Below are 14213 nucleotides of genomic sequence, written 5' to 3'. Positions count from 1 at the left end.
CAGGAGATTTTAGTGTTATAATATGGATTATTATCCCAGTTAACTGGGCAACAGAATTTTACAAGATCCGGCATCGGACCAGTGGCTAAAGTCACAGACTGAGTGTGGCCAGCTAGCAATAAGGAGAGGTATTGGGGAGGGAGTCAGTGAACAGCCATTTCAAATATGGCAACAATTCTTGAGGTAGCACACACAGTCCAGTGACACATCTGATTTTAGATGACCTATTTGTGGTCAATTTCAATGAGCGTTATAAAGCAAGATGGCTAGTCACTTGTCGGGCTCATTGGTATTCAGGAGAGTAAGTCTCTTATAGGGCATTTATTCTGCTTTCACCAACACACCAGCAGCATCAGAGGGAACACCAAGACATAGGCTCACACACTGTACCCATATGGACCGAAAATAATCCTGGAAAAAAACTCAATCAATTGATCTCACATCCACTTCTGACAGAGATTCAATACTGACTGTGGACATTCATCAATACAAGACATAGATAGAACGGAATAAGACAGAGTTCTTGCTAGAAAACATTTCATTTCATATGGTTAATAACACCAGTACCAAGTCAGAGGATTAAGGTACATGAATGAGTTCCCCGGAGCATGTTAGCTAACTTAAGCCAGCTAAGATATAGTTCTTCTGCATCTAGCTGAGGAGAACTAGAGGCAATATATTACAGGCTGTGGGAGGGTGGGTCAGAGAGGACACAAGGATTGTCCCGAAAACATCACAAGTCGTCAGGAGGTTTTAAAATCATACACAAGTAACACAGGTTACTGTTTTGTTGAGTGAGTGAGTGAGTGAGTTGGGTTTGACACTGCTGTAAGCAATATTCCAGCTATACAACAGCAGATACCACCATTAATGGTTTTCACATGTGTTCACATGGGGCATCAAATCGGGGTCTTCAGCGGGAAGAGTGAATGGTTTAAGCACAAGACTTCCTCGCCGCCCTGTCCTATTAATCGAAATATGAATATAATATTTCTAGAATTTTTGTAAAAACTAACAACTTTCACTTACAGCTTTCAGGGAAAATGTCATCAAAACATTTTAATAAGTATTATGGGAAGGTTCGCAAAAATAGAAATGTTCGACATTTGGGGCAGATTATCCTTTTGGGCCAATCCATGGACATAGTCTCTGCTCCACCGTCCCAATAACAAATGGCCTATCCCTACAAATAACGGCAACTGTCTGAACTGTCAGGTGGATGCACATCAATCATATGGCAACTATTTCAAAATTAATACACTTAAGACCACATTTAAACATGCTTTTTCAAGCCAAACATGAATTCCTAACACTCATCTAAAAACAGGCACGGAAAAAAATTATAAAGGGATAGGAAAACCTTGCAAGGAATTCCACATCAATTAAATGCTGATGTAGTATGTGTAAAACTAATTTAATGTCTAAAAAAAATGTTTCCTCTGAAAAGCTAGGAAATCTATGTCTTAAGTCGATGTAAAATCAAACATGGATTATTAGATCTGAAAGAGTCAGACTTCAGAGCAGAATTGTGAAAACAAAATGCTGTTATTTTGGTGTAAAAGTTGAAGAGTGTAAAATAAATATTTACAACAGTAATACAAGATTTCAAAGATATGTCATCCAATTTTGAGAAAAAGAAAGAAAAAAACATATGACAATAAAAATATTCTGTGCGTCTATTCTAAATGGCAGCAACTGGCATGTTGGCTGCATTGTGTAGCATGTATGTATATGGAACAAGACATTCCAAAACTGTTTAAACGGCAAGCAAAGAACTGATGTTAATTTGGACTAGATCAAGTCATATTTGGGCAAAAATATTTGAATAAACTGCTACTTTTTGTACTGTTTTTCTTAAATGTTTAGCACACGGAAATGATTTCACACCATTGCAGCACGGTTGTTGAGAGACAGATGCTTTTATTTGGACAGAGCATTGTCTTCGGAAACTACTCCATTAATTTGGTGGTAGGATGTAAAACTTGTATCTGTACAGAAATGGTTGGTCAAGTCAGAAGCTCTAGAAAGAACAATTTATATTAAGGTTTCATAATCTTCAAATCAATCTTTGCCCATAACTTTGATTCAGTTTTCATAGAGCGAGTGAAAAAGAACTAAACAATATAATTGTTAACATGGTTAGATTTGTCCTGGAAACACACATTGAGTTTGTTAGAAAGAAAATGATTTTGCAAATAAAACAACAATGGTTTCATGACACCTTAATCTGAGCACTTAAGGATGTTTATTCTCAAATTTGAGACAACACGAAACTGAAAATATGACCGATATATAACAAGTCAGAACCCAGTATCAGAAGGCGACATCTTTGCTAATTGAGTAACGTGACATAATCAATGTGTGTTTGTTTTAGTGGACAACATCATGTATGAGAGATATGTGTCTGACGAACATTCCTGACTTCAATGCGCAGATGGTAACATATCAGTTGGTAACAGAATGTTAGTGTGGTAACAACAGGAATGGCGGCGACGGCCGGATGCTTGAAGCATGCTATCGGTGACTAGTGACAAGAATCAACAAGGTTGAAGTATGAAACTGGACGATGTGGAGATGGTGACACCATCTCAAACAAACCCTCACATGCTTTCTGCATAGACTGTTCAGTGGAAACATGGCAGTAGCTGGTGTCTGCTGCTATGGTATTTGCCCCTAAACTTTAACATTGAGGCTGCAACAAGACTCCTTGACTTTCATGCTTAAATTTCAAATAGTGAATAATATTTCATAATGACAGCATTAAATATATTGCTCAAAAGAAGTTACAGAACATCCGATTCTGTCATATTACTATAGTTAATCTATCCTGACATAACTATAGTTATCAGAAATAATTAAGTGTTCTGTTACTTCTCTTGAGTAGTATAGATCAAAGAAAATCCTAAAATTGGGGGCAGGGGCGGGGGAGCTAACACATTTATGACTGATGCAGCAAGGGTGTGGACAGACCATGGCCTATCACTGGAATGAATCGGATATTCAGCATGAAGATCCTGGCTCATTTAAGGGATGCAACTCTGCATACAGTATTACAGCTTCTTTTTTTTAGACCACTGGGTCATCTGTGTCCCTTTATCTCAGAATAGCTGAACTGGGTATTGTGTCAGCAATATGGCTGATATTTACCCAAATTCTGGAACCCTGGAATCTACATAAGGACAGGACATTAGCAATTATTTGTTTTAGTTCTGATAATATTCAATAGAAATGTTCAGTATCAAAGCAAAACATGAATCAGTTGCCTTAGAGTTGGAGTACACAAGGGTTTTATTTCAAGAAGCCTTCCTGGAGTGGGGTTACTGGTACCTATGAGTTATCGGCAGTGTTAGGCCCCACACTTGTACATCATGGGCTGTATCTAGACTCACCAAAACTAGGTAGATGAAAGTGTTAGACTTAACTGAATACTATAGTCAAACTGGTAGTACATATTCAAAATTACAAAGGTGACCTAAGGCAAGAAAAGAGACCCAAAGAGTTCTACAGGGCATCCTGGCAATGTCCATCACCCTATCACCTCAATATTTCTTATAATCAGAGTCTTCAGTGTATAGCATACTTAGATACATATATTCTACGGAGAATATACACAATATATCTAAGTGAGTAGATGGAGTGAATGTTTTATGTCCAGTCAGCAATATTCCAGCCATGTCACAATGACCTGTAACTATCTAACCTGTGCCAGGCAAACCAGTGATTGATAGAATGTACTATGGTCCATACCATCAGGGTCACTGACACGGGTCACCAAGCCTGACCACCTAATGCAATGAAGTTGCCTTTCATGACAAGCATCGGTTGCTGGGGATCTATTCCCGCTGATTAGAAGTTTTGTCTGTTTGTTTTTTAACCCCATCTTCAGCAATAATCCCACAATATAACAGCAGCCTGTAAAAGCTGTGTCTACACCAGATAATCCAGTGACTGACATTAAGAACAAAGATCCACGCTGTAGTGGTACGATGACACACCATCAACTAAGTCCCTGAGTCAATGTGGTTGCCTCTTGAGACCAGCATAGGTTGCTGGGGCCGACTCTAACTGGAAATCCCCACCGGCTGGTTAGAATCAAAGACAAACCAGTGATTGACAGTATGAGCAATGACCCACACATACTTTCAGCCCGTTCCACAGTGGGGATCTTAGCACTTACGTAATCATAACTCCCATACTTTAACACAGATTTACAATCATCGTAGCACTGAGGTGATCGTAACTCCATACTTTGACATAGCCTTCTCATCATTGTAGCACTAAGGTGATTGTAACTCCCATACTTTAACATAGACTTACGATCATCAATCATCGTAGCACTAAGGTGATCGTAACTCCCATACTTTGACATAGACTTACGATCATCAATCATCGTAGCACTAAGGTGATCGTAACTCCATACTTTGACAGACTTACGATCATCGTAGCACTGAGGTGATCGTAACTCCCATACTTTGACATAGACTTATGATCATCAATCATCGTAGCACTAAGGTGATCGTAACTCCATACTTTGACATAGACTTACGATCATCGTAGCACTAAGGTGATCGTAACTCCCATACTTTAACATAGACTTACGATCATCGATCACCGTAGCACTAAGGTCACTTTGTGGAACGAGGTCCTGGTCCCTGAGCCTGATCTCCAGGTCCTCCTAGTAGTGAGTTCTTACAACATGCATGAGGTACAGGGGACCTATTTTAACCTGAAATCCCTACAGGGGAGTGTTCCATGTCTACAACATGACTACATACGCTAGGTGTTGCTACCGCTATGTACCACTGTCTGTGCAGAAAGCTGAGAGTGTATGGTGATGCACCACCAAACATAAGAACTATCAAGGTGACTACGTGTGAAGTATTTCCACTTCTGAATCCACACGTGCTGGCAGGAAATTCATCGTAACTGTGGTTTGTCTACATGCACAAGTGAAAATAGTGAACTTTCTTTGTGCAAAACATAACCATCATCATCATAACAATGACCGATATCATGCTATGTGAAGTGATTAATTGCAAATATCTTAAAATATAACATCCTCTGTCAAATATCATGGAAAAAATTATTCTGTAGAATATAAAAATCAAATTTTCATGATAAATCCTGACGATCCTGACTTAGTCCGCCTTGACACTAATGCCAACCTTGATGTTCAAGCCCATGTTTCATGACGCCAACCTGTTTAACATTCGGGAGTTGCAGCAAAATTAACATGTCATTTCCAACTTCTATATATTCCAAACTTCTTTTCATTTCATGTTCTACATATTTTCTGAATGGAAGTGACATGGAAATTTGTAGCCCCTAAAACAACAAAATGTCTTGAATTTAACAAACTTACGTTGACATCTTCCCCGAGTCCATTCTCCTCTCCTTCCTAATAGCATCATCAATGTTGGTGTCATTAATGATGTAACTTGGTGTTGCTATTATCCAATAAGGTCAAGAAAACCCAAACACTGCCCAATACTCAGTGATTTTAGATTTGCAGAGGAAACCAGTGAATGAGTGTGTTTGGTTTTACGCCGCTACTAGCAATATCCCAGCTACATCACGGCATGGACACCAGATAGGCTTTTCACACATTGTACCCATGCAGGGAATTGAACCCGGGCCTTCAGCGAACACTTTAACCACAGGGCTACACCACCGCCCAAACCAGTTTGTGAACAAGGTGTTAGTGAACAAAATCTGGCAACATTTGTATTATTTGATAGAGATTATGATGAAAAAATCACTAGTTTTAGTTGCAAATATTTCTGGAATCAAATATATGATATATATGAAAAAGTAATAATATAAACAACATTGAACTTTTCTGCTTGATCTTGTGTTTCTGTACAGAAATGAACAACGTTGAATTTCTTGGAATTATTTTGATATAATACACAACCTTGACCCACTGTGCATGTACATAAATTATTACCGTATCCGCCATATTAAGCACTCTGCACCAATATGAACCCTAAGACCAACTTCTAAACCAATTTGCAAGTGCCCGCTACTAAGAGCCAACATTTATGACAGTAGGTATTTGCTCGTGTATAGTACAGATTTTTCACAGAAAACATCAGTGTAGAAGGGGAATATAATTGCCTCGTCACTATAATCACAAAATTTTTAGTTTCATCGATGCTTGAACTAAGTTTGTTCACTACCAATCCATCTCCGACAACAAATTGAACTTGTAGTGTTTAGTTTTAATAAGTGCCTCCATTATCAATTTTCGAAGCAACATTGTGCTTATTATGGCGAATACGGTACATTAAATCCCATTTTCCAGCTATGAATGTACTGGTAATAATCGACTACAAAGTCTGAGTACAAGTGTGTTTGAACACAGTACATTAAATCCCATCTTCCAGCTATAGAGTAATAGTCAACTACACGGTCTGAGTACAAGTGTGTATGAACACAGTACATTAAATCCCATCTTCCAGCTATAGAGTAATAGTCGACTACACGGTCTGAGTACAATTGTGTATGGTTCATGCAGCATGAGAGGTGCATGACGGGGTACCCACCTCTCCGGCCAGCTGGTAGTGCTGCTTCCTCAGATCCCCTAGCTTCCTCCGCTCCTGCTCCAGCATCGTCTCCAGCTCAATCACACGCACCTGGGAACAGGTGAGAATATAGGGTGAGACAGTGACAACATGTGACAAGAGTCATCAGGAGATGACATGTCTCACCGGACTGGCGCAATTCGGAAAATGGAGTTTGGCTACTGATACCGTTGGATACCATCAGTTCAGAGAAGAAAAAAAATAATACAGTTCAGTATTTTTCCATATCCCCACGGTTTTGGAGTTCAGCTCCAGAAACAAGCACGATCCTCATAGTCAGTAAATTCCAACTTGTTGTCATGAAAACATGAAAAAATAAATTAGCAAACATCCCAAATCATCAAAAGGTACGAGGTAACGACTAGATTGATTTGTATAGCTTGTTTCACACAGAAATATACAACAGTTTCAAATTCTGCTCCAGAATGGAGCACTAGTCTCATTTTCAGTAAAGGTCCAACTTGTCTTCATGAAAAAATATCCCAAAATAAAAATATCCTAAATCATCTAAAGCCACTAGACTGACATTTACAACAAGTTTCAACAAGGAATATTCAGAAGTTTAGGAGTTCTTCTCTGGAAACGGAAAATAGATGCCTGATGGACGAACGGACATGCTGATTGCTATATGCCCTGTTTTTCAAACTGGGGAGATAATAATGGGTGAGAGAGAGAAAGTGTTAGATTTAATGTGGCTTTGATCAGTATTCCAGTTACATCGCGACGTGTCATGTGATAAGATTTGGTGAGATCATAGTGTGACACATGGTGAACTGACAAAACAGTGAGACATGGCGAGAAATGATGAGACAACAGTGAAACAGGGACACACTTCATTAACACACAAGACAGTCCCAGGAGGTGACATGCACTTTCTCCAACCTTGGTCCATACCACTAACCTGAGTCTGCATCTCCATCCTCTTTGTGTCATGGAGAGACAGCTGGGTGAAGTCCATCAGATCTGGAACAGTCACAATAGTAACATCAAGTTTTCATTGCCTCCTTACAGCCAGTAGCAAATGCTTATGAGTGAGTGAGTGAGTGAGTCGGGTTTGACCCCCCTTTATACATTATCCAGGGGTGGCCATATCCAACTGATCAGCAGCTCATTTCAGACAGGTGGCTTACCAGTATGTCAAATAGCTAGAATTGGATATAAAACAACTTGTCCCTCAGGATCTTCACCGGTCTCGACTAATGGACTAGAGGCAGTGTTTCAGTTACAGCACTGTATTCCTGCTTAATGTGGGAAGAGAACCCGAAATGCTGTCTTAGGTCTAAGACGTTTAACACTTCGGTGAAATTCACAAGCATGAGTATGGTGCTTTACAAACCGAGAAACATAATCAGGGCAAACCAGGATTCAAACCCACAATCAAAGTTTCCTGGCACGCATAAGGGATGCAACTCTGCCCAGCAAATTGCAGTGTTTGTTTGTTTGTTGTTTAACGCCGCACTCAGCAATATTCCAACTATATGACGGCGGTCTGTAAAATAATCGAGTCTGGACCAGACAATCCAGTGATTGACATCATGAGCATCGATCCACGCAATTTGGATCAATGACATGTATCAATCAAGTCAGCGAGCCTGACCACCCGATCCCGTTAGTTGCCTTTTACGACAAGCATAGTTGCTTTTTACGGCAAGTATGGGTTGCTGAAGACCTATTTTACCCCGGAATCTTCACGGGTATCAAATTGCAGTGCCTTAGATGAGTGAGCCACCCCAGTTGCCAGCAAGTGCTTGAGACTGATCGTTTCAATGATAATTGTAAGATGCAGATACATCATATAAAAAGACAGCTGGTTAGCATGGGTTAGTGTCCAAAAGCATAATATGTATGTACGTTTGTTATTTAACACCACACTCGGCAATATTCCAGCTTTATGATGGCAGCATGGAAATAATGGAGTCTGGACCAGACAATCCAGTTATTGACATCATGAGCATCGATCCAAGCAACTGGGAACCTGACCACCTGACCCCATTAGTCGCCTCTTACGACAAGCATAATCACCTTTTATGGCAAGCATGGTTTGCTGAAGATCCATTCTACCCCGGATCTTCACGGGTCCACAAACAATACAAACAATAACATAACCTTGTCATATTTGTTTTTACCCAACATACCGGAACACAGGAAAAATGGCAGAAATCTGACTCACTCTTATCCTCAACTATCTGTGAAGCAGTTTTGGCAGATGCTACAACATTTCCTGTGGCCTCGTTGACTTTCTTTGATGCCCGAGACAACTCGGACAACCCTTCACTCCCTCGATCAGCCTTGACCTTTGAGGCCACGGTAAGCTGTGCGGTGCTGGCTGCGATCTCCTGGGCACAGACCATCAGTTCCTCGAACTTGCCCTCGCCCTTCACCAACTTGTCTGCTGCCTCCCTGCAAACATCATCTACTCAGTGAACAATGAAATTACACAGCAGACACAGTAAAAACAGGCCCAGGATTTGTATGTGCTGAAAGCCACAAGGACAGGTATGGTACTAACAAACCAAGGATCATAATCAGTCTTAGATTCAAACCCAGGTCCAGTTCAACCTGGCAGGGCAAAGGGACACAACTCTGCACCAAGCCATGTTTTTAAAGGAAAGCAACAAGTTATTATTGCAACAAGCAATGATCGGACCATATTAGTATGACTCACCTTCAAAAAACCTTTATATTCCTTCAACAAACCTCCATATATCTTCAAGAATCCTCCAAATGCATTCAAGAACCATCCATATTCCTTCAACAAACCCCCACATTCCTTCAAGAACCCTCCACATTGATCAGACCATATTATTATGACTCACCTTAAAAAAATCTTTATATCCCTACAACAAACCTCCATATATCTTCAAGAATCCTCCAAATGCATTCAAGAACCCTCCATATTCCTTCAACAAACCCCCACATTCCTTCAAGAACCCTCCACATTCCTTCAAGAACCCTCCATATTCCTTCAATAAACCTCCATATTCCTCAACAGCTTCCTTACTTCTACAACCCTCCATATTCCTTCCAGAACCCTCGTTATTCCTTCAAAAGACCTCCTAATTCCTTTAACAAATATCCATATTCCTTCAAGAACCTTCCATATTCCTTCAAACTTCCGAGCTTACTTGCACGGTTATCCTTCAACAAACCTCCACATTCCTTCAAGAGATCAAAGACTCAGGACAAGCACCTGTTTCTGTATGGCTTGTTTCAAAATACACCATTACTTACATGAGAGTGGAGGCACCAAAGCCCACAGCCTTGGCCGCAGATATTAACCCCTCTGTCCAGCGGTGATGCTTCTTGTAAAAATCTTTGGCTGTGGATGTACCCTGGAACAATCAGAGGTGAGGTGGTGAGGTGAAATGGGGTTTAACGTCGCGTCCAAGATTATTGCACATATATCGCGACGTGCATGTACGTGTGTGTGTTTGTGTGGCTGCTTGTACTAGTCCGGACTGATGCCGATTTATAGTGCTAGTTCACTGAGATACCATGCCGCAGTTTAACATGAATACCCCCTCAGACACAGTATACCGGGGCCGGGGATCGAACCCCGGACCTTCCGCTCTCCGGGCGGACGCTCTACCATTAGGCCACCGAGGCGGTCTTGAAAAATCAGAATGACACATGGATGGCACAAAGTGTCACAGGATACAGACGATGACCATTTTGGTAAAACCCACAAGCTTCAGACAAAGTAAGGAGCATAACTGGGTTGATTCAGATTTGAACTCAAGACCAGTGAACGCAGAGTGACAACATTTCACTGACATCATAGTGTGTCAGCTTCATATCGATTGAGTGAGTGAGTTGTGTTTAACACAGCCCTTAACAGCATTCCAGTTATATCAAAGCGTGTCAGCTAAAGGTGGGAGGAAAGCCCGAAGTGATGCAGGTCTTAGACATTTACCACTTCGGTGAAACCCACGAGCACGGGTATAGGGCTAACAAACCTAGAAACATAATCGGGGCGAACCGGGATTCGAACCCGAATACATAGGTTTCTGGCGTGCCCAAGGGACGCAACTCTGGACAATGAATAGGACGCCTCAGACGTCTGGGCCACACCTTGCCCAGTTCATATCAAAGGAACACACAAAGTGATACAGGACAGCCAACAAAAGCAAAGTTGTGCTTCAGATCAGCTCATAATTAGGTGGAACTGGAGTTTGAACTAACAACCAGCGTATTCTGGCCCCTCAGGTATGCCTTGAACTGTTTGCCCACCTGTCGCCGGTAATAACGATATTTTTCAGCCATCACAAAGGTGTGCCATATTCATCCTTGACATTAACGTTACTGAGGACATCAGCCCATGCTGGTCACATCAGAATCATTCTTCAAAGGTGTTCAACTGTCTTTCACACAACTTTTCAAACACTGAATTCCCCATTTTTCTCCTCACACCACAATGACTATGCAACGATAACAACTTCACCCTGCACGGCTGATTACGCACCCTGCCCTGGAGTACAATCTGCTTCTGCACATCCCTGGATTTCTCTATTAGCACCTTGATGGCCTGTAAACACGAGAAAAGTTAAAGTGAGTCAGAAAACAACAAAACACATCAATGTTTAGGCTACCTGTTTCATAAACATAAACCAGAGTTAAACTGGAATACTAACACATGAGAGAGAAAAGACTTTATGCCCATCCATGTTATAGAAATATCAACCTGAAACTGGATTTATTGTGACAATAATCATATGACCTTTAATCTACATTTGGCTATCAAACAGCCATCATGTGGTGATGGAACTGGAATGAAAAGCAGGCCACTACATATATATGTTCCATGGACATAAAACCAGTCAATGAATCATCAAAGAAACAGTTTCATGGCACTAAATAGTCAGAGTGGTCTCCCCTTACTGACCTTCATGAGAGCTGTGCAGGCGTCCAGGATTCTCTCATTCACCTCCAGCTCTATACCCGTATTGTCCTCCCTCGTCTTCTGCAGCATCTCCTGTGAAACAAAACCAGTGCTGGTTCACCCTGACATCTAGCACCCATCTCCAAACTCTACTTCAACGACATGATGGTGTTTTGCTGGACCAGACAATCCAGTGATTGATACTGGGAGAAGTGATCCACATCTTCATGTTGTGTCTGTTGTTTAATACTGTACTCAGCAATATTTCAGCCCTATGAACAACAGTCTGGACCAGACAATCCAGTGATTCATATTATGAGCAACATCCCACATCGTTGGGGGTACAATGCCATACAATCAACCAATTCAATGAGTCCAACCACTTGATCCATTTTCATCCAAGCAAAAGTTGCTGAGGAGCAAATTTAAACCCCTGAATCCGGGTAATCAAGCAATGAGACCAGTTTCATACACTGTACCTATGAGGTGAGTTGAAATTGGGTTTAACGTCGCGTCCAAAATTGTGTGTTTGTGTGGCTGCTTGTACTAGTCCGGACTGATGCCGATTTATAGTGCTAGCTCACTGAGATACCATGCCGCAGTTTAACATGAATACCCCACTCAGACACAGTATATTGACTCCGAGCCGACCAGTCCTTGTTTTAGCCCCTTAATGCCGAGCGCCAGACAGGGTAACCTGTACCTATCAAGGGCACTGAACAAAGACATGGTGAGCAAGCACTTTAACAACTGGGCTACTCTACAGCCCCAAGGAGATAAAACTCCTCCTTGAAGGTTCTTCCCAGGTTCTACCCAGTTTGTGTCCTCTGTAAGTGCGACTAACCTCTATCTTCTTGGCTGCCTCTTCAATGGCTTTGGTTGTTGAGGACATCTCCTTGTCGACAAGATCCCCGATCTCCTCAGCTTTCACGTCCTCCATCTTGGGGACCAGGTCCTCTGCCAGCTTCATCACGTATTGCACTTTCTGGATGCAGTCATCCACCTCAGATGTTGTGTTGCCACCTACAAGAAAAGGGCATCACAACTTTATGGAACAAGTTATTGTAAGCGATTCTTATTTCACTTTCAGCAATATTCAGCAACATTCAAATGGCATGTAAATAATAACAATAATAATCCAGCGATATCAAATGACCTGTTATCAGCACTGTCCAACAAGTTAAAAGGCATACCACAATAAACTAGAACTATAAATTGAATAAATATATACAACACCTTTGCTGTCAACATCTGCAGGCATTGCTCAACAACACACTTTTCCATATATTTGAAAACAGTTGTACTAACAAGCATTGGCATGATTCTTAACAGATATATTAATGATAAGTATTGTAATGTAGCACATGGTACACATATCTCCTCCAATCTCATTATCAACATTTTTGGGAAGGTGTGTCCAATAAAAAAATGGAAAAAAGGAAAGAAAACGTCCGGCTAAGACAGCAATATTCAGTGTTGGCTGCAGGTGTCCACTCTGCACAGTACATCTGAGACAAGGTACCAGTCAGCAGGTACCCACAGCCTACCTTTGCCAACAGCATCCAGCAGTGACACCCCGGAACTCCCCGTGTCTCGACAAGCATTGGCCAGTTCCTCCCCTGGCTCTATCTGTGCGGAGTGGGACGTAGCGAACCCATGCACGATACAGTCACTCATTCGATGTGAAAACATGCTGATTGTCCCAATCAATATATCTAAATCTGAAACACATACAGGTAAAGTTTCACACTAAGAAGAACTACAGCACAATCTCAAAATCAGCCATTTGTACATATTGGACAAATAAGGCTAAAAACAAAATCGTCTTAGTTCTCAGGCACTGCTGCATCATCACAAAAAAACCCATCGAAACTCTTCAACCCTGAGTATAAGATGATCCCCATTGAAAGCCCCCTAGGTACGAAAAACTTGCCTTATACACAGCGATATACAGATTTGGATTCTTACTAGTTTGTACAACCCCAAAACAACAAAAAACACCCACCCGCAAGATATTTTCAAAAGCCATTGCCTGAGAACCAATTTCTTTTATTTCTTTACGCCTCATAGTGCGAGTTTGGTTTAATGCCACTTTGAACAGTATTCAAGTCATATCATGGCGTGTCAGCTTGATGTGGGAAGAAAGTCTAAAGTGATGCAGGTCTAAGATGTTTACCACTTTGGTGAAACCCACAGGTATGGTGCTGACAAATCTGGAAACAATCAGGGTAAACTGGTAATAGGATTGTGGCGAGCCCAAGGGGCGCAACTCTGCACACCAAGTTGCTGTGACATAGACGACATGGGCCATGATTAAGTATATGAAAGAATTGGGTGATCTTAACTTCTTTTTAGTAGTATATATATTTTGTGAGTTTATATTTGAGGATACTAACTGTAGTCCTATCTTACAAGGTGCTGTACAAGGCGTCCTACAAGGTATAATTTCAGGTGTTACTTCCAAGGCTGTGATGACTGATGGACACCTCACCTTTCTTTTCCCCAGTGTATGCACCATGACTCTGTCGTAGCTTCGTCAGACTCTCCAACACAGGCTCTGCTCTCATCAGTAAGTATTCTAAAAAAAGGAGTGTCATATGTCAAACTGGAGCACTAAACCAAGAAATTGATGCCATGCGCACCTTTCATTACATATCAAATCAAACTGTTTTTACATTTTTAAGCAGAAACTGTAAGTTCTTAATTTCAGAGAATACAATGATTCTGTATCACATTCTTGTCACTGTATA

The 14213-nt window shown here is 41.1% G+C and overlaps 1 protein-coding gene across 8 annotated transcripts in view; it reads right to left on the bottom strand.

Moving 5' to 3' along the window:
- Positions 1–14213, bottom strand: part of LOC124135142 (huntingtin-interacting protein 1-like) — a 90107-nt gene that overhangs the window by 7275 nt on the left and 68619 nt on the right. For 7 of the 8 annotated variants that reach the window (XM_048396254.1, XM_048396250.1, XM_048396256.1 and 4 more), the window contains 10 exons: positions 13955–14041; positions 13011–13184; positions 12308–12486; positions 11467–11556; positions 11047–11109; positions 9816–9916; positions 8755–8984; positions 7486–7547; positions 6546–6635; positions 5363–5398 (listed from right to left, as the gene is read on the bottom strand). In XM_048396254.1, coding sequence (XP_048252211.1) covers positions 5363–5398; positions 6546–6635; positions 7486–7547; positions 8755–8984; positions 9816–9916; positions 11047–11109; positions 11467–11556; positions 12308–12486; positions 13011–13184; positions 13955–14041 — 1112 coding nt within the window. The remainder of the gene's footprint in view (positions 1–5362; positions 5399–6545; positions 6636–7485; positions 7548–8754; positions 8985–9815; positions 9917–11046; positions 11110–11466; positions 11557–12307; positions 12487–13010; positions 13185–13954; positions 14042–14213) is intronic. The other variant, XM_048396255.1, reaches the window with a different exon arrangement.

The sequence above is a fragment of the Haliotis rufescens genome, unplaced genomic scaffold (assembly GCF_023055435.1).
Source record: "Haliotis rufescens isolate VD_foot unplaced genomic scaffold, xgHalRufe1.0.p SCAF_15, whole genome shotgun sequence".
Taxonomy (NCBI): Eukaryota; Metazoa; Mollusca; class Gastropoda; order Lepetellida; family Haliotidae; genus Haliotis; species Haliotis rufescens.
This window is presented reverse-complemented; position numbering and strand designations above follow the sequence as displayed.